The following is a 27989-nucleotide window of genomic DNA, read 5'->3' as shown; positions in this document are numbered from 1 at the left end:
ATTCAAGTAAATATTTTGATTATAATACATGACAATGGACAACCCATGAGATAAAGTACTGTAGTCTATCGTTTGGTGTGTTTCTACGATGATTTTTCAGGTGATTCTTCAGGATCTGACATCAATGCCCAACAAAGGCTTTCCAATGGCAAGGCATGAGTTCTAGAAGCCAATGCCTCTACGTTTCTTCAGATGCTTCAGATGCCATTTCTCCTCCATTACTTACAAAAATCCTATCCTAAAACTCAATCTATGTCATTAAATCAACAAAATCAAACATTAGATGCATTTTCCCACAAAGAGAATAGTTATTAAATAAGAGTCAACTTCCTAGCTCCTTTTCTCAAACTTTTGAAAGATTTATGTACTCTCTAAAGAGTTAAAGTACCATACAACACAAAACACGCATAGAACCTTAACACCAGGTACACATAATATGCTGGAAATTGCTAAAGTACTCAAAACCTTAATTTTCCTGGGAAAGCAATTCTCCATTGGAAACTACAGTTTACAAACAGAAGGCTGTGCTTTAATAAGTGGAAAAATAGTACCTGATTTGGTATAAAGCAATTGTGAGATCTTTTCTCATTAAAGAAGTGCTTAATTAAGAAAGCTTTTCCAATACATAACCTGTCAAAAGCACAAAATGTCTTTGTCTCTCTCTTCAAAACATTAGTTTCTAAAACTACAGTATTATTAATTTAAATTTTACTTAATCAGTAAGTTTTACTTTTTTTTCCCCTATCAATAACAAAAACAAACTACTTGAAGAAAAATATCTAATTTTTATTTTCAAAACTTTGCCACGAACATACATACAACATTAAATTCGATGCCCTTGTGAGCTGTCCATGTGCCATGAAGTATTTATGACAAAAAACACGTATGCTTTAGGATAAGAGTTAAAAAGGAATCAAGATAGCTTCCAAAAAGGGGGAGGAGAAGGGGAATCAATAAATTAGAAGTCATAGCTTTCATTTTATAAAAAATAGTTTGAATAATCTTCTTATAAATCTTTAATGTTTACAAAAGCAGGAAATACATTTAAAATAGTCTTTAACACAGATTCATTAGCACAATGTGGTTATGGTCAGAAAATAACAACTAAAATGGTATTTCAGTAGTTTACATTCTCATCTCAGCAAATTCCACATAAAATTTAACCAATTTGCAATTCAAAATAAGATTTAACTGACAACAAGGCCAGACTAGTTGTGGATAGTACATGAACAACAAGCTATGTTCCATTTATCATATTTTACCAAATATTTTAACATAGCTCAATGATAGGTACTGATAACAATACTTGACTGCATGGTCATCACCCATGACTACTGCACTGCAGCTGAAAACATGCTTTGGTCAGTAAATTAAAAAGAAATATAAATCAAATAACAAGACCAGAAAAGTTGTTTTAGTACCAATTCTCTGAACTTAAGTAAACTTTAAATATATTGACAAGGTAAGGAAACAGCATATTTAAATATACAGAGAGGTTTCTATATTTTTAACCATTTGGCATTTTATATTAATAATTTCCTGTTTAAAATAATATTTTATACTCCTGTACACTGATTATCATAACTCTCTGAGTTAAAACTAAATTAGAGTTACCTTCCTAGAATGTCCAGTAGTGAATGCATTACTTGTTTCTTTTGCATTTCCATGAAGATGGTCCTTCATCTTGTAATTTTTTAAGTTTTGGACCAAGAAAGAACCACCAACCAAATCCAATCAAAACACAAATAACAGATTCCACATAATAACCATCCAGTGCAGTAACACACGAGCCACCGAGTTTTTTGCAAAGCTGTAAAAACAAAATTATAATAAATACTCCACAATTTCAAAATGGAAGTATTCAGCACTTTATATGTTTCTATTTTGTGATTTAAAGGATTAATCAAAACATTTTTGTGCTCAAATATTTCATTCAAGTGACAAAACAAGTTAATGCATCTCTTTTTAAATGTTAGATATATTTTTTACTACTACCCCCCAAAAAGAGGGGAACAGGGAACTGTTATAGAATTAAAGAGATGTAATAGGCAAAATAATAAAACACAGTAAAGGGAACTTATATGGACTCTAATTTAAACAAAACAACTATAAAAAGAAAAAAGGTACACACTCAAGAAGTATCTGAGGATACAGGGTCATGCTCATGTCACAGTGTTAAGTAAAATTTTGCTGTTGTTGTTCAGTCGCTACGTCGTATCCACCTCCTGCGACCCACGGATTGTAGCCTGCCAGGCCCCTCTGTCCATGGGATTTCCCAGGCAAGAATGTTGGAGCGGGTTGCCATTTCCTTTTCCAAAATTAACATATCTTAATCTATCTAATGCTACTAACAGTATTAGAAACAATTTTCAGCTCTTGCTGTAAACAATATTCATTTTCAAGATACAGCTTTTCATATTTGGAAGTGTGTAGAGATTTCCAGTGAGTTTACTCTAGAAGTGGGTTAATGTTACTTTGAAATAATTTACCAACAAACTACTAACCACTCAAGTTTTAGCTCCATTTGTAACATGAACAGCCAATGGAATTTCCCTTCTTCTATCATTATAAAACTTAGCTATTAATCATGTACTAATATCACATTCCTATTCTACAGGACAACGGTACACAAGGGAGCGGAGATGTTCCTTCCTTGCTAAGAAGCAACTCCAAGTGAGCTCCTTTCACTGATTTGAGTGTGTTATACCCTCAGTTATGATGGGTAAGAAACAAACTATTAGAGACTCTGGGCAGATATGATTTTAAAAAGATGAAGTACCTCTAGAGGCAAAATGAGGAAATTAGTATCTTAATATTCACTCACTATTACCTAAAAGTGCAACATACTTACCTCAACAGCATCAGGTGTTCGGCAATTCTGGTTTGATGCTCCTACACACTCTTTTACTGTGAGGGGATCTACCAGCCAAAGAGCCACCGTAGAAGGCCAGTTTCCTCCCAGGTTGGACACGGTATTTAAAAGGGTCATATATGTTCCGCCAATAAGTGGATCACTAACCTTCGCATTGAAAGCCATTATGGAAACATACATGCTGTACAATGTAACCTACAAGGGAAACATAAAACATCTTCAGGACAACTAAACTTTAGAAAGACATGGTCTAAATTAAGAACATTAAAAGCATAAATCTGAAAATTAATTTTCATGACTCTTATTAAACTCAAATCAACAAATACTTATGGAGCACCTGCTACAGGCCAGGCTTTAAGTCTGGTCATGGTAATACAAAGATGAATAAGATACAGTCCCTCTATGCCCTTGAAGAATTTATTCTAAGTTGGGAAAACAGGGAATAAATAAATACAGTTAAATGCAGTAAATACTGTAAAAAGAGGAAGTGCATACATCAGGCTATCATGGCCTAATAGGAGATTAATTCTATCACATGTATTCAAGGAAGGCTCAATTGAGAATGACAAGTGAGGTGGCACTAAAGGATGCATACAGTAATAAGCAAAACTTCTTATTTATACTATACCTAAATATAGCATATGTGTGTATATATGTATTATACATGTAAGCACTCAAATATTCAAAGGTAATATGAATATATAATTGTATATATATATAATATATATAATTATATATATAGTATATATAATAATATATAATATATAATATAATATATATTATATTATATAATAATATTATAATATATAATATAATATATATAATATATATTATATATATATAATTCTTATATATAATTAAAAATTTACATGATAAACTGAAGAGGAAGATCTCCTTGAGAGGCAAAAAGTGCTTAAGCAGCAAGAACTAACCCTCCAGTCAGGAACATGAAAACACAGGTTCGATCCCTGGGCAGGGAACTAAGATTCCACATGCCGAGGAGCAGCTACGTCCATGTGCCACTGCTACTGAGCTTGCACACTCTGCAGCCCATGCCACTACTAGAGAAGATCCCAAGTGCGACAACCAAGATCCAAGACAGCCAAATAAATATACGTGTGTGTGTGTGTGTGTGTGTGTGTATTTAAATCCACACGGTTTAAAGTTCATGAATTTCTTCAGTATCCGATTCAGGCATAAATCTTAAAATTTATTATCATTATTTTAGGCAACTGTAGAAAAACATCTTTATTTTACACAGGACAGTTTACTTCCTGGGTAAAACCGCAGCAAGCTTACCTGATGTAACGCATAACTCAGCAGCACTACAATGTAGTAATATATAGGGAATCCCCCTTGATGTTCTACTTTAGCAGTCCACCAGACCAGTAGAGCATATTCTAATCCAAACAATAATCTACAGAAAAAGAAAGAAAGGTGGAGTTGACGTCTATTTTAGGTTAAAAAAGAATAACAGAAACAGAAATCTGTGTGCCTACCATACGAAAGAAGCCTGAATCTAAAACTGGTTAGGAAGTTTAAAAGAGATTAAAGTGCATATAAATGATACAGAAGTTAAAGACGTTTTTCAAGCCTTTTTCCATATACACTCTATACACAGACACTAGTGACACTGACGGCTGTTCCTCATTTAGCCTCTCTTATTTAGCAGGGTTTCGTTTCAGTTTTACCTGTAGGGCATGGCTTTGTAGAACACGTTCAGTGGCTGGGGGCCTGCAGTGTATCTGCTGATAAGCAGAGGCAGTGCTATCTGCAAAGGAACCATGGGGACCGCCAACAAGGCTAAGTGCTCTTTGGGCACTCCCTCTTCCACCAGTTTCAGGCCTGTTACTGCGTCTGCTGCTGAAAAACCAATCTGCAACATGAAAACAAAAAAATATTTTAATTTATGACCTATGAAATATTTCCCTCCAAGTATACGTAAGTAATTTAGAAACCTCAGTCTTATTAATGACTCATGCCAGTTACAAGTAAGTATATCATATTACTATATCTGGTACAACAATCAAGTTATGGAGGCATACTTAGCTCTATGGTCTACTTACAAATCTGAAGTAAAAACAAGTGAAAATTCAGCACTCTTATGAACTGTAATTTTAATTACAATTAAATTTCCATTTCAAAAAGTTCTGTCTTACAATAAACAGTGTTCAAGTCCAAACTTATTGCTCTGTATATTTTAAGTTTAAAAGAAAAGCTTTTGACTTCAAATAAATCTGGTTAAAATGAAGTATCATTGCCACATACAGTACATATTTTTGATGATTTCTGACTGACAACAAAAAGTCATCAAGCTTTTGAAAAGTAATTCTGAGAAAACATATCTAAGAGGCTGATTTAAATGATGGGTAAAAAAGGTATACTTAGATTAATTCTTAAAAACAACAACAAAAAAAGAGTAAGAATGCTAAAATATTGTAGTGGGTGAAAGTTTGAGGTGAAACAAGATATTTAGATGGTCTCAAAAGTACTTCCCCATAAATGAATTTTTAACTACAAAAGGAAAAACAGTAATTTTGCAATGTATTAAACAAGGTAATCAAAGTTAACACAATAATTAATGGTTAAAGGAACATGATATGGCTCCTGATAAAATTCCCTGAAGATTCACAGTATTATTTCTGTGATATTTCTGACATATATTCACAGAATGGACCTAAACATGAAGAAACATTAGACAAATATAAACGGAAGGCCATTCCATAGAATAACCGCCTGTCTTCTTTAAAAGTGCCTAGGCCACTACACACCACTATATAGATAGATAACCAACAATGTACAGCACAGGAAACTCTACTCAATTTTGACAACCTATATGAAAAAAGAATCTAAAACAGAATGAATGGACCATCCCCATGGAAAAGAAATGCAAAAAGGCAAAATGGTTGTCTGAGGAGGCTTTACAAATAGCTGTGAAAAGAAGAGAAGCGAAGAGCAAAGGAGAAAAGGAAAGATATTTCCATTTGAATGCAAAGTTCCAAAGAATAGCAAGGAGAGATTAAGAAAGCCTTCCTCAGCAATCAATGCAAAGAAATAGAGGAAAACAACAGAATGGGAAAGACTAGAGATCTCTTCAAGAAAATTAGAGATACCAAGGGAACATTCTATGGAAAGATGGGTTTGACAAAGGACACAAATGGTACGGACCTAACAGAAGCAGAAGATATTAAGAAGAGGTGGCAAGAATACACAGAGGAGCTGTACAAAAAAGATCTTCAAGACCCAGATAATCACGATAGTGTGATCACTTACCTAGAACCAGACTGTTACGCCCGATGTCTGAGTCCCCGAGCGGGAAGAGAGAAGGCCTCCAAGACAATGCAACTCGCAAAAAGGGAAGTTTATTGCTGACTCGAGTCAGGGCTCCGTTGGATGCGGCAGGAGCCCTGACTCGAGTCAGCAATAAACTTCCCTTTTTGCGAGTTGCATTGTCTTGGGAGGCCTTCTCTCTTCCTGCTAGGGGATTCGGACATCGGGCATAACACAGACATCCTGGAATGTGAAGTCAAGTGGGCCTTAGGAAGCATCACTACGAACAAAGCTAGTGGAGGTGATGGAATTCCAGTTGAGCTATTTCAAATCCTGAAAGATGCTGCTGTGAAGGTGCTGCACTCAATATGCCAGCAAATTTGGAAAACTCAGCAGTGGCCATGGGACTGGAAAAGGTCAATTTTCATCCCAATCCCAAAGAAAGGCAATGCCAAAGAATGCTCAAACTACCGCACAATTGCACTCATCTCACATGCTAGTAAAGTAATGCTCAAAATTCTCCAAGCAAGTCTTCAGCAATACATGAACTGTGAACTTCCAGATGTTCAAGCTGGTGTTTAGGAAAGGCAGAGGAACCAAAGATCAACCTGCTAACATCTGCTGGATCATTGAAAAAGAGAGTCCCAGAAAAACATCTATTTCTGCTTTATTGACTATGCCAAAGCCTTTGACTGTGTGGATCAAAATAAACTGTGAAAAATTCTGAAAGAGACGGGAATACCAGACAACCTGACCTGCCTCTTGAGAAACCTATGTGCAGGTCAGGAAGCAACAGTTAGAACTGGACATGGAACAGACTGGTTCCAAATAGGAAAAGGAGTACATCAAGGCTGTATCTTGTCACCCTGCTTGTTTAACTTATATACAGAGTACATCATGAGAAATGCTGGGCTGGAAGGAGCACAAACTGGAATCAAGATTGCTGGGAGAAACATCAATAACTTCAGATATGCAGATGACACCATCCTTATGGCAGAAAGTGAAGAGAACTAAAAAGCCTCTTGATGAAAGTCAAAGAGGAGAGGAATAAAGTTGGCTTAAAAGTCAACATTCAGAAAACTAAGATCATGGGATCTGGTCCCATCACTTAATGGCAAACAGATGGAGAAACAGTGGAAACAGTGTCAGACTTATTTTTTTGGGCTCCAAAATCACTGCAGATGGTGATTGCAGCCATGAAATTAAAAGACGCTTACTCCTTGGAAGGAAAGTTATGACCAACCTAGATAGCATATTAAAAAGCAGAGACATTACTTTGCCAACAAAGGTCTCTGTAGTCAAGGCTATGGTTTTTCCAGTGGTCATGTATGGATGTGAGAGTTGGATGGTGAAGAAAGCTGAGCGCCGAAAAATTGATGCTTTTGAACTGCGGTGTTGGAGAAGACTCTTGAGAGTCCCTTGGACTGCAAGGAGATCCAACCAGTCCATCCTAAAGGAGATCAGTCCTGGGTATTCATTGGAAGGACTGATGCTGAAGCTGAAACTCCAGTACTTTAGCCACATCATGCAAAGAGTTGATTCACTGGAAAAAACCCTGATGCTGGGAGGGATTGGGGGCAGGAGGAGAAGGGGATGACAGAGAATGAAATGGTTGGATGGCATCACGGACTCGATGGATATGAGTTTGCATAAACTCCGGGAGTTGGTGATGGACAGGGAGGCCTGGCGTGCTACGATTCATGGGGTTGCAAAGAGTCGGACACGATGAGTGACTGAACTGAACTGAACTGTATAACTGATTTACTTTGCTGTATACCTGAAACTAATAAAACTTTGTAAATCAATTATGCTCTAATAAAATAAAAAAATAAAATATTTTTTAAAAGGTCCAGATCAGACTTCTCTGGTGGTCCAGTGATAAAGAATCCCCCTGCCAATGCAGCAGACACCGGTTCAATCCCTGGTCTGGGAAGATTCCACACGCCAACAGAGTAACTAAGCCCCACAGCTACTGAGCCTAAACTCTGCAGTACCGAGGCCCAGCAGCCTAGAGCCCAGGAGCTTCAATAAGAGAAGCCACCACAGTAAGAAGCCTGTGTACTCCACCTATAACACAGCCCTCACTCCGTGCAATCAGGGGAAGCCCATGCAGCATAAAAGACCCAGCACAGCCAATTACAAACAAATAATCTCAAAAAACAAAAAAAAGTGTGTCCAGCAGGTCACGAAGAACAAAGAAAGGCTCATACCAACTAAATGCAGTATGTGATCCTAAACTGGATTGCTGGCCAGGAAAAAATTAAGTTATAAAGGCCGCTCTGGGGGATAACTGGTGAAATCTGGATACGGACTGTGACTAGAAAATGGTATTGTGTTGGACTTCCTTGGTGGCAGAGTGGCTAAGAATCCACCTGCCCATGCATGGGACACGGGTTCAATCCCTGGTCCGGGAAGATCCCACATGCTGCGGAGCAACTACAGCCCATGCACTACGCCTACGCAGCCTGTGCTTTAGAGCTCGTGAGCCAAGAGCACGGAGCTGGGGTGCTGCAACTACTGAAGCCCATGCTCCACAACAAGAGAGCCAACCGCAGCGAGCAGCCCGTGCACTGCGGCGAGGAGCACCCCCACTCACTGCAGCTAGAGAAAGCCTGCATATGCAGCAATGAAGACTCAGCAGAGCAAAAAACAAATAAGTAACTTTTCAAAAGGAAAATGGTATTGCATCAATTTAAACTTCCAGATTTTTCATCAAGTTCTGGCTTTGCAAGATGAAGTCCTTACTCTTAGGAGCTACACTACATACTTCAGGCATTTATGGATAAAAGGGCATGATATGTACAAACTACTATCAAATACTTCATAAGAAATATGTAAAATAACACAACTTACAGAATAAAAAAGTAGAGCTAAATATTAACAGTTAATTATAGAATTTAGATAAACATATGGGTATTCCTTCAGTTATACAAGTGAATTTTCAGTAAGCGAAAATATACAAATAAAAAAAAATTTGTATGCTAAATATTATTCAAGTACTTTAACTTCTCAGAATGAAGCCAAACGGCAAATTTCACACAAAAAAATTAAAAGTCAAAGATATTTCATACTTTCTCTTCATAACTTAAAAGTGTAGGAGATATCTGTAACACACATATCTAACAAAACCCCTCATATCCAGGATATATAAAAAATACAAATTCTACAAATTTAAAGAAAGGGGGAACTCTGGATATTCAAATGGCCAATAACTATATGAGAAGATGCTCAATTTCTTTAGTCATCAGGGAAATGAGAAATTATAATCATAATGAGATGCTATGACATACCCACCAGAAAGGCTAAAATTAAAAAGACAATATTATGGTTTCAAGGTTGTGTAATGACTGAAATTCTCACAGTGCTTGTGGGAGGGAAAATTGGAACAATCACTTTAGAAAACTGTTTATAGTATACACTATGCATTTCTTATGGCCCAGCAATTCTACTCCTAGGTATTTATCCAGCAGAAATGTTTACCTACATTCACCAAAAGTACTGTACACAAAAGTTCACAGAAGCACTATTTATAATGGTCCAAAAGTAGAAATAACCTAAACATCTGCTGATAGAATGGGATAAATAAATTGTGGTATATTCCTGCAAAGGAATATTATAAGCAACGAGATGAACAAACTATTGCTATAAATAACAATATGGATAAATTATACAAATATGATGTTGAGTAAAATAGTGCAAGAGCCAGACATAAGAAAACATACTGGATACTCCACTTATATAAAACCGGAAAGTAGGGAAAACTAATCTATGATGTTAAAAGTTAGGAGAGATGTTACTTTTAATGAGGTTTACTTTAAAGGGGGAACATGGAATTCTAGACTCTGTATTTGAAGCAACTCCTTATATATTGCTGGTGACAGTATAAATTATAAAATCTCTTAAAAAGCAATTTAACAATCATATTCACTGAATCTATTGGAAGGAAAGAACCTAAGAATCTACTGGAAGGAAATATTCAGAACACCAAAGAATTACACACAAATATATTCACTAGTACATTTTTGTAATTAAAACACATGGCAAATTAAATATACAACAATAAAAAAATGAGTAAATTGTAGCACATTTATATACTAACAATTTAGTTATTAAAAAGTATGTTATCAAATATTAATGATACAGGAATATGGGATAAGATGATAAGATAAAAATTACATACAATTTCACTTTTAAAGTATTTGTGTGTATATAAGTATATTAACTATAGCAAATGTATTAATTATATTTATATATGTAAAGTGTGTTTATACACATGTGAATGCACATACATACATACATAGGGCAAAGTGGAAATATACCAGAAATGGTTATGTCTAAATGATGTAATTAGATAATACCATTATCATAGTATTAACTTTTTTGAACCTTTTAGCATTTTCTAAAGTTCAACCTTAAGTTTAAACCTTCCTAAAATTTCCTAAAAACTCAACCTTCCCTATCACTAGAGAGGGAAAACTCACTATTTCAAAACAATGAGACGATTTTTACTTTAGTGTTATCAAAATATAGCTATAAAAGTGTTTATGTAAAAAAAAAGTGTTTATGTAGATAGGTTTAAATATACAATCCAAAATTCCTGTAACCAATTTTATATTTTAGGAATACTAATTCCAACAGTTCATTATAACAAAGTATACTTACCTTTCTTCTAGCATAATCTCTTTAAAATGCTTTCAAACTATAAAAAATTAAGACATCTTAAAAGAAAAAACATATAGAATTGTCACTAAAACCTCTATTTGTTTGATGGTATATTTCCTTTTAACATTTTGAAACAGTTCAACTGATTTTTAAATAGACTTCTAATATTCATTTTCATATCTTTGTAAATTACATTCTAAGTAAGTAATTTCAATACCTTTGACATTAAGTATATACTCATTCTAATAGCAGAGTGCTGTTAGTTTTTCATGGCAATCATTTCCCTTCCAAGCATTAATGTCATTCATTAAAAACACTCACATTGACTAGAAGTACTTCAAATTGGCATAATTTTTTCAAGATCCTAAGACATTTAGCTTAGTTTGCAATTATGTTTGATTTGATATCATCACATCTTTTTAAATCCATATTAGCTGCTATTGTTAAATTCTAGTATTAGTGGAAAGAGACTTACGAAAAGGCAACAGAAGTATTCCACGATACTGGTACTTGTAACAGAATGGGGCATTTGCTTTATAAATCTCTTACCTTTGCTGTTAGAATCAGAAGACAAAATGTCAGAACTGCGGGCATTTTTACAATTGCAAAAAGCAGCTTGTAAGTATCTGTGATCCCTTGAGTTTCTTCTTTTCCTACTGATACTTCTTTGTTTTCTTTTTTCAGAAGGGCAACTAAAGTTGTTGTTATCAAAAATACAGTTCCCCAGAAGAAAAGGAAATCTGAAATTTAAAATGTTTTATATCTATAATTAACATGTAAAATAACATATCTTCACTGATACTAAATAATTCTGTACACAACTTTTTCTCAACTAAAATCTGTTAAAAAAAAAAAAATTCAACGCACAGGGCTTGTCATTGGCATCAGACCAGGCACAGCAGATACAAGACATTACACAGACCCAGAATAGACAGCGATACTCAACAAGGAAAAACGAAAGGGTTTACCGGTTTGAATGAAATAAAAGTTCATTGTGTCATTTTATTTAAGGGCAGATGATTTTCATATCCCGTAAGATCTATCAGTCATACTTCTGAAGCACCTAAAAATCATTTCAGTTCTTTATTAAATTGTGACAACTTAGACAACAACAGATGATCATTTACATTAAATGTTCTGCCTTTTGTTTTTAAACTTTTTTTTGATCTGTTTAAGAATAATATTCTGTTTCAATACTGTGAAACATAAACATGATACACACTTTTTTTGGTTGTTCCAGTGGAAGAGAGCTGGGCCACTGGCCAATAATTTAAACAAGGAGAGAGAGAGTGAATAATGTTCTAGAAGATTCTGCATAACAGCTAAAAATAATACTAATAAATGAGGCACTATTTCTTGAGTGCATACCATGTGCTATAAATGTACTAAGCATTTTACACATATCATTCCCTGTACTACAACAACACAATAGATGACGTTATTACCAGTCCCAATTTTCAGATGATGAAACAGGCTGAGAGAAGGCTGAAACACTGCCTGAAGTTACATTTGAAGTCAGTGCCCCATACAACCCATTTTAAAACCGCATCTCCCTAACTACCCTGAGAATGCATCTGATTTTATCTCTATGAAACTTAATGTATAACTCTCTCAGTTCCTTCATTTGTAAAGTAGGAAGACTTGCCTAGAAAATCCCAGGTGTTTTCTAGCTCTAACATTCTGGAATTGTATTCAACTTTACATGTGCTTGCTTTTTAGTTTATTGTTAATGCAACACAATCAACTAACTGCTCGTGAAGTCTAGCCATCTTTTCCCAAAAAAGCAGACCTTCCTCAAGTCAAGCTCCTCCTCTTTCAGCCTTCCCTGCTGTGCGAGGTGAAGGTTAACTACCATGGTTTAAACCTCGCTTACGATGAAGGCAGGCAGCATCACTTACTTAGATCAACTTAAAGCACGGCATAGACCAAATTCACCTTAGTATTTATATAATCCTTTCTTATATGTTGCTTTTTTAAAAAACAATATACGTATTTATTTGACCGCACCAGGTCTTAGTTGCTGCATGTGGACCTAGTTCCCTGATCAGGGATCGAACCTGGGCCCCCTGCATTGGGAACATGGAGTCTTAGCCACAGGACCATCAGGTGAGCCCCCATTTCATTTGATTTTTGTAGTCAACATGTGAGACAAGCAAAGCAGGCATTACTGCTATGAGAGACAAGGAAAAGCTCAGAATATTTAATCTTTGCCATAGGTCCAATTAAGAGGCAGAACCTAAATCTTTTTATTTGGGTTCCATTATTTCATACTGCTTATATAAAGTTTTTTTTTTAATACTGTTGAATTAAGAATCTACTAGGAGTTTCTGGTGGCCCAGTGGTTAAGAATCTGCCTACCAATGCAGGGAACATGGGTTTGATCCCTGGTCTGGGACGCTTCCGCACGCAGTGGGGCCACTAAGCCTGTGTCTCACAACTGCTGAAGCGACGTGCCCTAGAGTCTGTGCTCTGCAGCCAGAGAAGCCACGGCAGTGAGAAGCCCAGGTAACACAATAGAGAGCAGCCTCTGCTCACTGCAACCAGACACGCAGCAACAAAGTCCCAGCACAGCCAAAATTAAATAAATAAACTTTAAAAAATAAGAAAGAATCTACTGCTGCTGCTGCCGCTAAGTCGCTTCAGTCGTGTCCGATTCTGTGCGACCCCACAGGCGGCAGCCCACCAGGCTCCTCCGTCCCTGGATTCTCCAGTCAAGAACACTGGAGTGGGCTGCATTTCTTCTCCATTAGTCTCCAGAAGCGTAACCAAAAATGAGGCTCTGCTATTCAAATTATGCAAATAAAAAAGCTAAGTCTTCTCAAACACACACGGAAATTTGTATTCTGAGGTGAATTCTTCTCTCCATAACAGGAATTTACACAGACGGACCCCAACTTATGAGGGTCTCCCTTGAGATTTTTCAATTTTCTGATAGTGTGAAAGCAACATGCATTCAGTAGAAATTGCACTTCAAATTTTGATCTTTTCCCAGGCTAGCAATGTTCATTACGAGCCTCTGCTGTGAAGTTGGGGAGCACCCGAAAGTTACGGCTCTCGGTCAGCTACACAATCACAATGGTAAACACACAACCATTCTGCACCCAGACTACCACTGTGCTTTTCACTTTCAGTCCAGTTTCAATAATTACATGATATTCAACACCTTACTATAAGACAGGCTTTGTGTTAGATGATTTTGCCTCACTGTGGGCTAATATAAGTGTTCTAAGCATGTTTAAGGTAGGCAAGACTAAGTTAAATGCATTTTTGACTTAAAAATTTTCAACTTATACTGGGCTTACTAGACATAACCCCATCAAAAGTTGAAAAGGAGCTATCATTAATTTTAGACATCAGAAGAAAAACAGGAAAAACTAAGATTCCTAAACACAAAGGTATTCACTTTAAAATGCATTAATACACATCTTATGATTAAATTTCATTAAAATAATATAGTTTGTATTAACATAGTCTTGAAATCTAGTTCAAAAACAATGAACAATAATTTAAGATTATTCTTATAATTGAGACTAATGTTCATTATTTTTGCATTCCTAATTTCATCTGTGAAACTGACAAATAAGGTCACCTATGGAATGTCATCTATAATATTTATTCTCATAGGTAAAGTTCTTGTTCATTATTTGATTTAAATTAGCTATTCAAGAAACCCTGAAAATAACTTTCACTGTCACCAGAAATTTCAATTAATGGGCTTTATAAAAATGTTAACTGAAAATTTAAAGTTTTAAATGATATACTACTTTCAGCAAAAATTTTCTTAGTATTTTTTGTTTAGTATATTCTCCCAGTTTTAATGAACAAAATCTTCATCTAATTTTAAACTCTTTGATCCCAGTGCAGAGAGAGAAAAGAAAAAATTAATAAGAACAAGTTAAACAGGTTTCAGTACTGTTTGCAGATAAGATTATGCAACAATTCACCAGTATTCAAAAAGGAGGTAACAGTCAACTCCTGAGTGTCCATTATGCCAAGGCCAAACACAGGACAGTGCAATAAACCTCAAAACCACTCTCTAAGACAAGCATTATTATTCCCACCTTATACTCAGTGAAAGAGAATTACAAACCAGAAACTACCAGAGGGGGGATTCAAACTCAGACCTGATTCTGAAACAAAATGTATCCCATTACACTACCCAGATGCTCAGATGCACCTACTGCAAGTAAGCTCTCTTCCAATCAAACAGATAGGCTTGAGGAAAAAGGTACTTATTTTAGCTCCAATTATGAAGTCTGGAACATACAGATACTTGAGCAAACCTCTTTTAAATTGGTTAGTTGTATTCACCCCTATCAACCTTTATCTCCCCATATGGGTGGTATGTTATAAGGTACGTAGACCAAACATGGTGCATCTTCCTGAACAGTTCATTTACTCAATAACTTAGAAATATTTTCATGAAAAATGAATATTAAAGAAAAGGTAAAATCTCTAAGAATTTTTAAGATAAAACATTAGATTTCCAAAAAATTTCAACCTTTGAGGCTTTGGACCAGGCCTCCAGAACCTTTGTGGTGTAGGTTCATTCTCTTCCACCATCAGAAAAGGTAGAAAAATTAAGCACAATCTGATAACAACCATCCTTGGATCAGAACAGCTTCTCTCTAACTCTCACACTATGGGAATTAACTTGAGTCCTTCAGAAGTCAGTGGCAGGAAAAGAAACTTTCAGTTTCTGTTTTACATTACCATCAGGCCTTCCTTTTATCTTGCTTTCAGCACAGCTTTCCCTGCTCACAAGCCAGAATATGAAGGGACTTTAGATAGCTATCATCAGTCCACTGCTTTCACTTTCACCATGGAAGAAACTGAAACAGAAATACTATGTATCTGGCCCTGGGTCACCAGCTAAGTCTCAACAAGAAATAGAACTTTCTTCTATGTCACAAACCACTCCCTTAAGCATTTGCTCAAAACATCTATGCCAAAGAGCACTCCCAGAAAATGCTGTTTTGGTTATACAATATAATATATCTTATTTGAGGATTAGAATTTTTTAAAGACAGCATGCAATGGAAAATTTGACTAAACACAAAGCTAATTTTGAAATCTTCACAATCCTTTAGTTTTCCTAAGCCCTTAGAGAGGTGCCATGTTTGAGATCACATACTTTTTCATTAACTCCAACAATGTTAGGCTCTCCTCTGGGGCAGAAGAAATGGTTTCTTCAATCAAGCACCAGATTAAGCAGCTGTCTGGTTATGAAGAGCCCTATTGTCCCAAAACATTAAACTCAGCCCAGGATGCAAAACTGAAGCTGAGACCAATAGATGCAATGCTTCCATCTCATGCTAACTCCAGAGCATGTATCACTGAATAGAAGGAAATGAACCACTCTTTCCATGTTTTTAGGACTTCCCTTGTGGCTCAGCTGGTAAAGAATCTGCCTGTAGTGCGGGAGACCTGGGTTCAATCCCTGGGTTGGGAAGATCCCCTGGAGAAGGGAAAGGCTACCCACTCCAGTATTCTGGCCTGGAGAATTCCATGGACTGTATAGTCCAGGGGGTCACAAAGAGTTGGACACAACTGAGCAACTTTCACTTTTACTTTTCCATGTTTTAAAATACGTTCAGGTCAAGCACAAAATCCATATTAATTAAACATACATATATATCTCTACTCTGATGCTATGATAGTAGGTTCTTGCATTCAGTTTTTGTACAACCTATATCCTGACACCCCAAAATCACTTTTTTTAAGACGAAAGCTGAATTCTGACTTTTTAAAGAGTTGACAGTGAGCATTCCAAACTATCACATGAAGATGTGCAGGGTACATCAGAATAGCTAAAATGAAAAATGATGATAACATGAAATGCTGGCGAGGGTGCAGAGAAACTGAATCACTCATATATTGCTGGTAAGGAGATAACATTAAACAGCCACTCTAGAAAAAAATTTGGTCAGTTCCTTTCAAAACTAAAAATGCACTTACAAATAAACCAGCATTTATTCTCCTGGGCACTTATCTGAGAGAAATGAAGACTTATTTTCACATAGTAATTATCGAAAAACTACAAACTACTCAAATCACCTTCAACAAATGAGTGGTAAAACAAAGTGTGGTATGTCAAAAAAGATGGAATATTTCTCAGCAACAAGACAGAACAAATCACTGATCCATGTAACAACTTGGATAAACCTCAAAGAAATTATCCTAAGTGAAAAGAGCCAATCACCAAAGGATATATGCTGAATGATTTCACTTATGTAACATTTCTGAAATAACATAATTATAAAGATGGAAAACAGATTAGGGGCTGACAGGGATTAGGGATGGAGAGGAGGAAATGGGCATAGCTGTAAAGAAACAACAGAAGAGTGTATTGTGGTGAAAGCACAGTTGAGTATTTTGATAGTGGCATTGGAGGTTATATAAGCTTAAATGTGATAAAACTGCATAAAACAATACACACATAAATGAGTATATGTATAACTGTTGAAATCTGAATAAACTCTATGGATTGTACCAATGTCAATTTCTTGGTTTTGATACTGTACTATAGTTAATAAGATTTTAACAGTGGAGGCTAGGGAAAGGGTGCATAGGACTTCCCTAAACATTTCTCTGCAAGCTCCTGTGAATCTATAATTATTTTAAAATACAGTTTTTAAAAACTAGTGGGAAATTTAAGCAAGAAAAATTTCTACCACAAGTTCTATGACTGTGCTAGGGATAAGAAATACAGGTCTCAACACAACACTGTAAATCAACTATACTCCAATAAAAATTTTAAAAGTAAATTAAAAAATGTAGGTCTCAAACATAAGACAATATAAAATATCTAAAAGGAAAGAAATCCTTAGATGTGCTGAAATCAAGTATTCTATAGCTTTAACTGATGACAACTGAAATTCAGCTATCATGTTCAAAAGTAAAGGGAAAAAAGTGAAATTTTAAAAGTTTTTCTTACTTAACACCAAACCAAGAAATAGAAATTCTAGAAGGTAACAAACATCTTGCTTTCTGAATATGCACCCTATTCTTAATAAATATTTCAGCATGCACACTGACATATAAAACACATATTTGTGATCTCCCATACCAAGATATGAGTATGGGAGATCCAAGGCAACCCACTCCGGTATTCTTGCCTGGAGAATCCCATGGACAGAGAAACCTGGTAGCTACAGTCCATAGAGTCACAAAGAGTCGGACACCACTAAAGCAACATGGCATGCATGCACATGCATGTGTAAGATATACAGTGTAAGATATAAACTCCACAGTAAAAAATTTAAAATAATGAAGAGAACATGAATAAAATGCAAGATTTATCCCAAATTATATTTAAAAGAACAGATGAAATCAGGGGTTTTATATTTTTCATTTTTAATTTTCTAGGAGAGTATCTTGTATTAAGTATTTTATTTTTCTTTCTCCAGTAAAGAGTTTTTAGGAACACTATAAATGAAAGTAGAAGACTGTAATTAGTGAGGTTCTATAATTCTTTTATTGATAAATTTACATACTAAAGGCTAATTCAACTGGCCTTCAAGTATATTTCGATGAAATTAGAAGTGAAATTCAACATATACCAAATAAGGCATATACCAAATAAAATCAAATGCGTTTTTACTTTACAGTGTATTTTGTAAATTGGCTTTTATGCACCCCATCCACGAAACTCCACAGTTCTTTACTGGACAAAGAAAGCTTATAGTACCATTTCTCCTTTGCTTTGTTTTAAAAAAGAAAAAAGGCTTCGGACCTCCTTTCTGGGGTACGGTCTCCAGCTTTTAATGTTTAATCTCTCCTGAATCTAGCAGCCCCAGCTGTTGTGTTGTTTAGTCACCACGTCATGTTGGACTCTTTTGCAACTCCATGGCTGTAGCCCACCAGGCTCCTCTGTCCATGGGATTTCAGCGGCAAGAATACTGGAGTGGGCTGCCATTTCCTTCTCCAGATCTTCCTGACCCAGGGATTGAATGTGTCTCTTGCATCTCCTGCACTGGCAGGTTCTTTACCACTAGTGCCTCCTGAGAAGCCCAGACCTGAGGCTACCTACCTGCCTTTAAAAGAGCATGAGTTTTTCAGCTCATCATTGTCCTCTCCAATAACTACAGTCCTGCACTAACTCATTTTAGTTGGCAAAACTCCACTATAAATTACTTGTGGGCAGAGAATGGCCAGGTTTTAGTCATCAAATTATAACACCTGTCATATTACCAGTACCAAAAAGGGAGTCTATGCTGAGTAAATAAAAAGATATGGATCACTTTAAAAACAAAACAACAAAAAAAACCCTTAATCTGTCACTTTTGAGCATCTGGCATTCTGGGAGCATGCTGATATTTTTTTTTAGATATCAGCAGCCAGACTGCTGATTTCTCTGGTAGAAAAGCCCAATCAGCATGTATTATATTTAGGTTTTGAAGCTTTCCTTGAAGTTTTTCCAAAGTTTCTGACAACTGAAGCAAAAACACCGAATAAAGAGTCAGGAAATCTAAAGTTAGTTAAGTCGCTCAGTCGTGTCCGACTCTTTGCGACCCTGTGGACTGTAGCCCACCAGGCTCCTCCATGAGATTCTCCAGGCAAGAATACTGGAGTGGGTTGCCATTTCCCTCTCCAAAGCCATAAGTAAATCTCTCTAACTAGCCAGTTAAGAGTTTCCATATCAGTTTCCTCATCTATAAGAATGAAAGGATGGAAATATATCTTTTCAAGTCATAAAACTTTATGTTGTAATCTCTGTGTTCTTCTGGGTTACTCTCACATTTCTTGAAGCTTAAAAGGTTGCCTCTTTTTGCTACTAAAGATCCTTGAAAACCAAGGGGGCAGGATCAAAAGGAGGTTACCTCTGGGTTAAGGACTGTTCTGTATTCCTAAGGAACCAAAAGCCAATCTCAGTATAATTAAGTTTTTCTTTCTAAGGGATTCTATTAAATACTTTCATCCTATCCTTTCATTCTAAATTTACTATTTAATTACTGCTTTCTTGATGTAAAAACTGTTCTTTCTGAATGTATTCTATCTCTATGTATCTGTAGCTCAAAACAAAGTGCTAATCACAGAATATATTTCAGAATTTTAAAAAAATAATTATGCCTCTTTTAAAGTTTCTCATTTTGTAAACAGCACCTCAGTGTTTGCCTCTTCTATTACCTAAGCAACTGTAATCCCTCCATGATTCTCTCTGTGCTCTCTAAATTCCTCAAAGCCACTGGTTCTTCTCAGTTATACTAAGATCCCCCACCCGCACAAAAAAAAAAACCAAAACTATAAATGTGGTATGTACAGTTGTACAAAGAAGAATGAAAAAAGCAGGAATTCCTCAACTCTTATTAAAATGCTTGAACCCAAAACAGCTATACACTACGGATATAAAAGTTCAATTAAAAAGTAAGCCATTTTTACAGTTTCCTGGAGAACACAGTTCAAATTCCAAAAAAAACAGCTATTCAAAATAATAAACCAGTGTCAATAAAAATCTAGTGGTACATTTCTGATCTTCCCAAAGGGGCATGGTTGTGGCTGAGGGAGGATATAGCTATAATGGTTCTTGAAAGTATAACAGCATTCACTGGAATGATATTGTATTAGTCACTTGTTTAACACATAAGAAAGCTCTAATTTATTCAGTAATTTAGCTTCTATAGCCTCTTCAATCTTGATCTGTCTACTGAGGCTTTCCCATAATAAAGGAACACACCATCCTATTAGCACTTTTTGGTGATATGAACACTCCCAATAAAAAACAAAAGCAAAACATATAAAAAGCAACAAGGTGCTGATATGATGCATTCACAACGTATTTCTGAGCAGAAAATTATCCATGGAGCAGGAGTGCTACCCCAGAACACTAAGAGACAAATCTGTCTAGGTGCATAGCAGTATCACTCAACCATCTTCAGCCTTAAACCGACTGAGGAAAAGTAGAACTATTATTTCATCAGTAATAGTGGCTCACTAGCAGTTTGAAGAAGTAGAAAGGGGGTCCCTTACAGGACGTAGGGGTGTGGTGAGGGTGTATACAATTTCAGAAATACAGTTGTGAATCCCTTCCTCCCTTCCCTGAATGTTAAAATTTAAATCTTTAAAATTCCCTCACCACTCACCTTGTTGTTGTTTACTCACTAAGTCGTGTCCAACTCTTTTGTGCCCCATGGACTGTAGCCTGCCAGGCTCCTCTGTCCATTCCCAGGCAAGAATGCTGGAGTAGGTTGCCATTTCCTTCTCAAGGGGATCATCCTGACCCAGAGATTGAACCCTCATCTCCTGCATTGGTAGGCAGATCCTTTACCACTGAGCCAGCAAGGAAGCCCCCACCATACATCATACCCTGACATTTACCTTTTGGGAATCTCCTGATGCTAGGAAGAGGAGTGAAAGTAGCTGTTTAAACTTCAAAAGCCAATCATCCTAAATTCATCATCACTACCAGAATTTAGAACTCTATTACAGTCCCAGTGTTGTTCTTGATATTGGTAATTTTACAGTTTCTTAGTTTTTAGGACAGTTGAAAAAAAACAAAACCCCAAAACAAAAAACCAGAAAATATTACCGGGCCATGTATTATGCTCATGTAGAAAGAGGTGGAAATCTGTAGAATTCACAACTTCCTATAGGACAAACTTTAAACTCTTACTGGTAGCAACTAAACAATTCAGTCAACAACCTTTCGCCACCATTTCCCAAAATCAGATGCCACAAACTAGTGCTTCAGGCATTTAGAACACTGTATGGTCCTGTATCTTTTGGTACTTTGCTGCTTCACTGCATTTTCAGCTGGTGTTTGGTGGCTTCTGGAACTTTACTTACCCACATCATAAAATCTTATTCAACAAGGGCAAATGTAAAGCCTGACTCTCACAAGTTCTTTTTGAGGGCTGGAATTAGCTTCAATCACAGAAGGCCCTTTGAACTCTGTCACTTAGCCCTCTCACTAATGTTTCAATGGATTAACCCTGCTCCATTCATCAGAAGACTAGATGAGATAGAAAGGGGGTCTTGGTATAAGAGTAAGGGTAGGAATGGACTAGAAAACATGGAGCTAGAAATCTCAATCTACAAAAGACAAAAGGAAAATTATAGTCTCAGGCTGGGTTCATGTGTTCACACCAGCCAGACTTTTAAAAAACGTGCACCTGAGTATTATTATGCAAGCGCCAAGGTATCCCTAGACTCAGAGTTTTGTTTGCTCTTACACAACAATGTTTGTTGGATGAGTTGCCTTTCCCTGCTCACTTCAGAATACCGATCAATTATGACTGCTTTAATGTAATCATTCTGGCCGAAGCTCATATTAACAGAACAGATAACTTACCTCGGATCATCTCCCATAATATGATTTCCAGTTCATTAAATAATGGTTCTAACACGCACTGTCACACACACTGTAGAAAGGACTTATAAACGTACAATAAACCTAACAGCATAATAAATACACTACCTGAAAGAGTGACGATTCCCCTGGGTTGAGGCTCAAAACGCAAGTATTTGTTACAAAAGTCGGCAGATTCAAGAGCCAAAAACAAAACATTGCCCAAAAAGTAGCCGGCTGTTTGGCCCACTGAATTGCAGGTAGAAGCATAACCCACGTTTTCCCGGGATAACATAGTTAACGCCCAACCATCCACAGCGATGTCCTGGGTGGCTGCCAGGAACTCAAACAAAAAGAATGTCACAGTGAGCGAAACTACGTCGGGGGTTCTGCCATCCGTATTTCCGAGCAAATGGTCCACTTGAGTGGAGAGATATATCATGAAGAATCCCAATATATACTGTGTTGGGACAAGCCAAGATTTGCGACGACCGAAGTTCTTAAAGTAAACCGCATCAACCAATGGGGCCCAGAGCAATTTGAGACTGAAGGGCCAAAAGACAAAACTGAAGAACGCTTGATCTGTATAGCTAACATTTTTGCTCTGCAAAATGAGTGGGATGCTTCCCGCCAAGCCCAGTGGAATGCCCTGAAGTACGTAAAGAAAGAGCAACAGCAAAATGCTGCTCAATTCCGCCCGGCAGCTCCGTTGGCTTTTTGAGAAATCAACAGTGCTGATATCCCGAAGAAGAGCTTCTTTGTCCCCTTCCCCGCCCACCACCTCCGGAAGACTATCATCCCAGGAGCCCGGCGGCAGAGGACCACTCTTCAAATCTAGAGAGTGGTTGAAGGTCCCTGGCCGTCGTTGACGACTGCTGTCCTTGTGAGAGACGGTGGGTGACATATCAGAGACGATGCAGAGCCCCGTTTGAGGGGGGCCGGGGCTGAGCGTCTTGGATCCGTCTAGTCCCAGGTCCAAGGCTGTCGCTCTGGACCGGGGTTTCTATGGCTCAGGGAGGGGGGCAGGGCGCGGGTTGATAAGGGCACTTCTTACTGTGGCCCGCAGAGCTGAAACCGGGAGCCAGTCCGCTGGCTGGAGGTCCAGGCAAAGCCCAGGTAGGTGCCCCTTGGAGCGGCGTCAAGGAGCCTGAAGAAGCCCCCCGGGCAGCCGCGCCGGGGTCTGGGCTGGAGGACGGGGCCGTGGTGCTGCTGTGGAAACGGGCCCCTAGCTCCGGCGAGGCCAAACTGCCAGTCCAGCCGGCCCACGGTCTTCTCTCGCCGTCACCGATGCAGCCGACAGCACTTTCTCCACCGGACACCACAGACATCTGATAACTTCCTGTCTGGAGCTTCAGGAAGTGGTCCTAGTCTCAAATAAGTCCTGAACCCGCCTCCGGGGCAAGCCAATCAGGACACGCTCTCTTGGCCGAGTTCGGAAACAATGCTCGGTAGGAACCTGAAGCCCCAGTGGCCGAGACCTCTTGGGAGGATTAACGCGAACGCACCGTGCGGCCGGGGCGGGGCCTCGCTCGAGCCCCGGCACTGTGAGCGCATGCGACTGTATGGAAAGCGTGGGTCTCGGTCATTGGGTCCCTGCAGGCACGTGAGGGCGGATTCAGCTGGGCCTGTGCCGACAGCCAAAGGTTCTACGGTGCAGCCTCTGATTCCCGGCGACTCAGTGAGGGCTTGTCACTAAGCTCAGTTCACTTTAGTGGCTCAGTCGTGTCCGCCTCTTCGCGACCCCATGGACTGCAGAACGCCAGGCCTCTGTCCGTCACCAACTCCCGGGGCTTGCTCAAACTCCTGTCCATCCAGTCGGTGATGCGATCCAACCATCTCGTCCTCTGTCGTCCCCTTTTGCCTTCGACCTTTCCCAGCATCAGGGTCTCTTCCAGTGAACCGGTTCTTCGCATCATGTGGCCAAAGTATTGGAGCTTCAGCATCAGTCAGTCCTTCCAATGAATATTCAGGACTGATTTAGTCACTCGGCTGGAGGTGGGCGAAGCCCAAACAATGGCTAGGTATTTTGTGATGCTCCTGCTTTCGTGGGCCGGGTAGAAACAGTGAGTGACTGAGTTTATGGAATTTACTTAGCAGGCAGAGACGCTCTGTGCCCTCCAAAGGATATAAAAGAGTGCTGGCTAAAAGGCGAAGCGCCTTCCTTACAGTACCTCCTTATTCCTGAAATGAATGAAACTGCTCAAGGCGCGCTAGCTTTCTTCGTAGTCTGTTTTTCAAAGTGGGAGAAGAAGTGTAGGGGAACTGATGTCTGGATAACTAGTTAAATTGGATAGATTGGAATGATAAGATTCCTTATCGTTCTATTTTTTAGTTACTGTAAAAGATCTAGTAAAAACCAAATATTAAAATTTTGTTTCTTGTTAACAGGTGTGCGTTATTGATATGATCACGGAGAACTTAAATCTTGAGCAGCCTGTTTGCAGGGCAGCACTAGAAACGCAGACGGAACACTGGTGGTAGCCACAGCGGGCTCCCACAGGGGAGGGTGGGATAAATTGGGAGATTAAGTTTTACGTAAATACACTATCATGTGAAGTGGAAACCTGGTGTATAGTACAGGGAACTCTGCTCACTGCTCCCTAAAGACTAAGGTGGGTGGGATGGTGTGGGGGGAGGGAGATCCAAGAAGAAGAGGGTATATGTATACATATAGCTGATTCATATCATCCTACAGTGGTAACGTAACACAACGTTGTAAAGCAATTATACTCCAATAAAAAAGTAGGTTACATATACAAAAAAAAACCCCACAAAACTTAAATCCTAAAGTTAAAGAGGGATTTCCCTGGTGGTCTAGTGGTTAAGCCCCATGGCTTGGCCAAAAAGAAAAACGCATAATTCAAGATAAACATACTAAACCTTACACCATTTAACAGATAAAGCTTCTTATTGTTGTCCTCTTCCATATACAAATGTTGAAATTTTGGTAACTGTTTATCTCAAAATTATTCAGGGAAAAAAGATTGGCTTCCTGAAGATGGACCTTAAATTTGATTTAAAAAGTTACACATTTATTAAATGTAACCTAGAGTTTACACGTGAAACCAAGCTATACAAACAATGCATTTCTGAAAACTAACATTCTGCAATGTTTTGGTAAAGTTTTTGGGAAAGTTTTGGCAGAGAGGTAGTTCTTAGGTGAAATTCCATTTATGAGCATCAAAGGTCTATGTACTTGCTGAGAATTCTTTTAAAGTACTTAGGCATATTAAGTTAAAAGTAAATACTTGCTGAATAATGAATTATGTAATAGAAAGTTTAATACTAAGCTAGTAAGTATGTGAGTGGAAATTATTTCTATTTCGAGACTAATTTTATAACATATTACAAATTCCCATTCATATTGTCAGCATCCATTTAGATTTACATATTGCAGAATAGCTATCTGTGTGTATGCTTTTTATCTTGCCCATAAGTTCTTGGTATAGTCATGATTAAATTTTATTCAATTTTTCTATGGTTAGAGAATTTTTCATTATTTTTAAAAAACAGGATGTATAGGTAAACTGAATCCTTGCATGTTAAAAAAATGTGGTTGTTGACTTCCAACTTCTACTGTTACTAATAAGGAAGAAATATTCACCTGATTTTATTTCTTTTGTAAATAGCTTGTTCTTTCTGTCTGATACTAAAGATTTTTTTCTTAATTTCTAGATGTGCCTTTCAAAAAATAAATCATAATCCTTTCTGGTTATATTCGTTATCTATTACTGAGTAACATATTACTTCAAAACTTAGCACTTTAAGAGAGTAAACATTTTATCTCACAGTTGTTGACTAGGAGTTCAGAAATGGTTTACCTGGGTGTTTCCAGCTTGGTATCTCTCACGAGGTTGCAATGAGATGTCAGCTGGACCTTCAGTCATCTGAATGCTTGACTGGGGCTGGAGAATCCATTTCCAAGAAGGCACACTCATATGGCCGGTGGAAGGAGGCCCCAGTTCCTTGCCATGTGAAGCTCCCCAAAACTGTTCAGATAGTTTTCCAACATGGTGGTTGGCCTCCTGCAGAGCAGGTGATCTAAGAGAAAGAGGGAGGAAGAAGTTACAATGCTTTTATGACTCTGTCTCAAGTGTCACGTACTGTCACTTTTTTTTAGATCTACATTATATTCCATTCATCAGAAGCAAGTCATAAAGTCCAGCCAACACTCAAGGGAAGGAGAATAAAGCTCCACCTCTTGAAGGGAGGCTTCCCTGTGGCTCAGGCAGTAAAGTGTTTTTGAAGGGAAGAATGTCAAAGGATTTGTAAATAGAGTTTAATCTGTCACATTGGGAGTCAGTGAATCATTTCAATCTGAAGATAAAAATATTCCTCCAGTTCAGTGAAGTTTTCTTGTATTATGAAAAAAAATTACATGTAATAATTTATCTATAGATTTTTAAGGGTTTTAAAAATTGAGACATTCTCATGAAGGAAAGGTGCAATTTTGGCTTAATTCAGGTGCAGGTGCCAATAGAAGGACTTTGATGTATTATAAATCATTTGAATTCTAATTTGCTATTGTATTTGTCATCTAACCCCTAAATCCTATACGTTGCAGTGTTAATATTAACTATAGTTACATATATTAAATACTTATATATTAACTTATAATTCTACTTATTATTGTTAATATAACTAACCTCAACATACCTACTCTGTAATACCTACACCTACTCTGATACTGTATTCAGTACCACTGATACAGATATTGTTACTGTTACTGATGTTTCCTAAAGCCTCAAGGAAACCCCAGGAACATCAAGTTTAAAAAAGAACATAGACTACTGAAATATGCTATAGGCCAATTATTTTCTTAGATATTCAGATGCCATTACAAAATATACTGGTCCATTAGGCCAAGTAAATTCAATAGCAATCGGTACTAGTAGGTCATTATAAACAAAAAATTTGTGTCTTGTTAAGGTAAGCCCTCAGAACTATTATTGTATGTACAGATGGCCTTCATGTACTTATTATATCAACTGTGACCTGTAGTGTGGACAAGTTATCCTGCATTTCTAAGTAGTCAAAACAAATCTCTTAGTAATATATTGGTTTTTTAAACTCCAGTAAACTTATCAGGAGGAATTCAGACATAGGTGTCTGCACTGACTAGAAGTTTCTAATCTAAAACTTGTGGTCATACTGACTATGACTTAACTGCACACACAAGCACAAACCAAGAAGTTCAACAACTAATATTAATTTGTTATCTAAAATAATCCAAAATAATACAATTGCTCTTGACTATTTTCAGGCCAACCAATAGAGCCATACAATAGCTAATACATCTTGAACCCATCAAAAAGAAAAGATGAAATGATTACTCTTTTTTTAAAAGGCCACTTGGTTGCCTAAAGTTGATCAAACTGATCTTTGATACTTAGTCCCCTGATTAGGTACAGGCTAGCTAAAAAATTAAATATAAAATAGTTTCCAAATGTCTCATGATATTTATGATTGTCCTCATTATTCCATTCTCCACAATCTGCCAGAGGTTTAAACGCTGTGGTATGGCTATCCAGATCTGACTTTCAAATGATAATACTGAATCAAAGAGTCCAAAGTCATCTTGGTCATCTCCTTTCATTTAGAAGCTGAATTCTGACCAAAAGCATGTTGGGGGTGAGGGATGGGACAGGAAATTCTGATATAGGATATGGTGCAATCTTGGTGTAAGTAAGGTGTAATATAATGCCAGATATTTTGTATAGTAAGCCAGCTGGTCATACATATTGTATACTTCACATTAAGAATCTAAACTCTTGAGGCTTTTAGAGGTTCCAACCCTAATCCTAAAAACATTTATTGTCTTCCCTCAACTTGATATGGCAGTTTTGAAACATAGCTTCCAAATTCTTTATCACTTCTCCCTTTGAGAAGTAGAATCTA

The 27989-nt window shown here is 37.4% G+C and overlaps 1 protein-coding gene and 1 long non-coding RNA gene across 3 annotated transcripts; one reads left to right on the top strand and one right to left on the bottom strand.

Annotated features, from left to right (window-relative positions):
• Window positions 1–765: 765 nt before the first annotated feature.
• On the bottom strand, window positions 766–23226 carry SLC33A1 (solute carrier family 33 member 1). 2 transcript variants are annotated; one of them, XM_020897305.2, is made up of 6 exons: window positions 22221–23221; window positions 11354–11544; window positions 4564–4748; window positions 4172–4289; window positions 2852–3067; window positions 766–1810 (listed from the first exon to the last, which is right to left on the bottom strand). In XM_020897305.2, exons 1-6 carry the CDS (start codon window positions 22993–22995, stop codon window positions 1643–1645), a joined length of 1653 nt encoding a protein of 550 aa, XP_020752964.1. In that variant the 5' UTR covers window positions 22996–23221; the 3' UTR covers window positions 766–1642. The 2 variants fall into 2 exon arrangements, with proteins under 2 accessions (XP_020752964.1, XP_070322642.1); XM_070466541.1 differs by lacking the exons at window positions 4172–4289; window positions 11354–11544 and having other exon boundaries at window positions 22221–23226.
• An 11-nt stretch (window positions 23227–23237) lies between these two features.
• On the top strand, window positions 23238–25806 carry LOC139034766 (uncharacterized). The gene is made up of 2 exons (XR_011487309.1): window positions 23238–24154; window positions 24480–25806. It is a non-coding gene; the product is annotated as an uncharacterized lncRNA (long non-coding RNA).
• The last annotated feature ends 2183 nt before the right edge of the window (window positions 25807–27989 follow it).

This window comes from Odocoileus virginianus, chromosome 4 (genome assembly GCF_023699985.2).
Source record: "Odocoileus virginianus isolate 20LAN1187 ecotype Illinois chromosome 4, Ovbor_1.2, whole genome shotgun sequence".
Classification (NCBI taxonomy): Eukaryota; Metazoa; Chordata; class Mammalia; order Artiodactyla; family Cervidae; genus Odocoileus; species Odocoileus virginianus.
Note: the sequence above shows the minus strand (reverse complement) of the source record. Positions and strands in the feature narration are given on the sequence as shown.

Coding starts and splice junctions, on each gene's coding strand:
- SLC33A1 (XM_020897305.2), bottom strand. CDS start 22,995: ATGTCACCCACCGTCTCTCACAAGGACAGCAGTCGTCAACGACGGCCA. Junction 4,749..11,353: donor TTCTGATTCTAACAGCAAAG/GTAAGAGATTTA, acceptor TTCATGTTGCAG/ATTGGTTTTTCAGCAGCAGA. Junction 3,068..4,171: donor TGAGTTATGCGTTACATCAG/GTAAGCTTGCTG, acceptor TTTCCCTTGTAG/GTTACATTGTACAGCATGTA.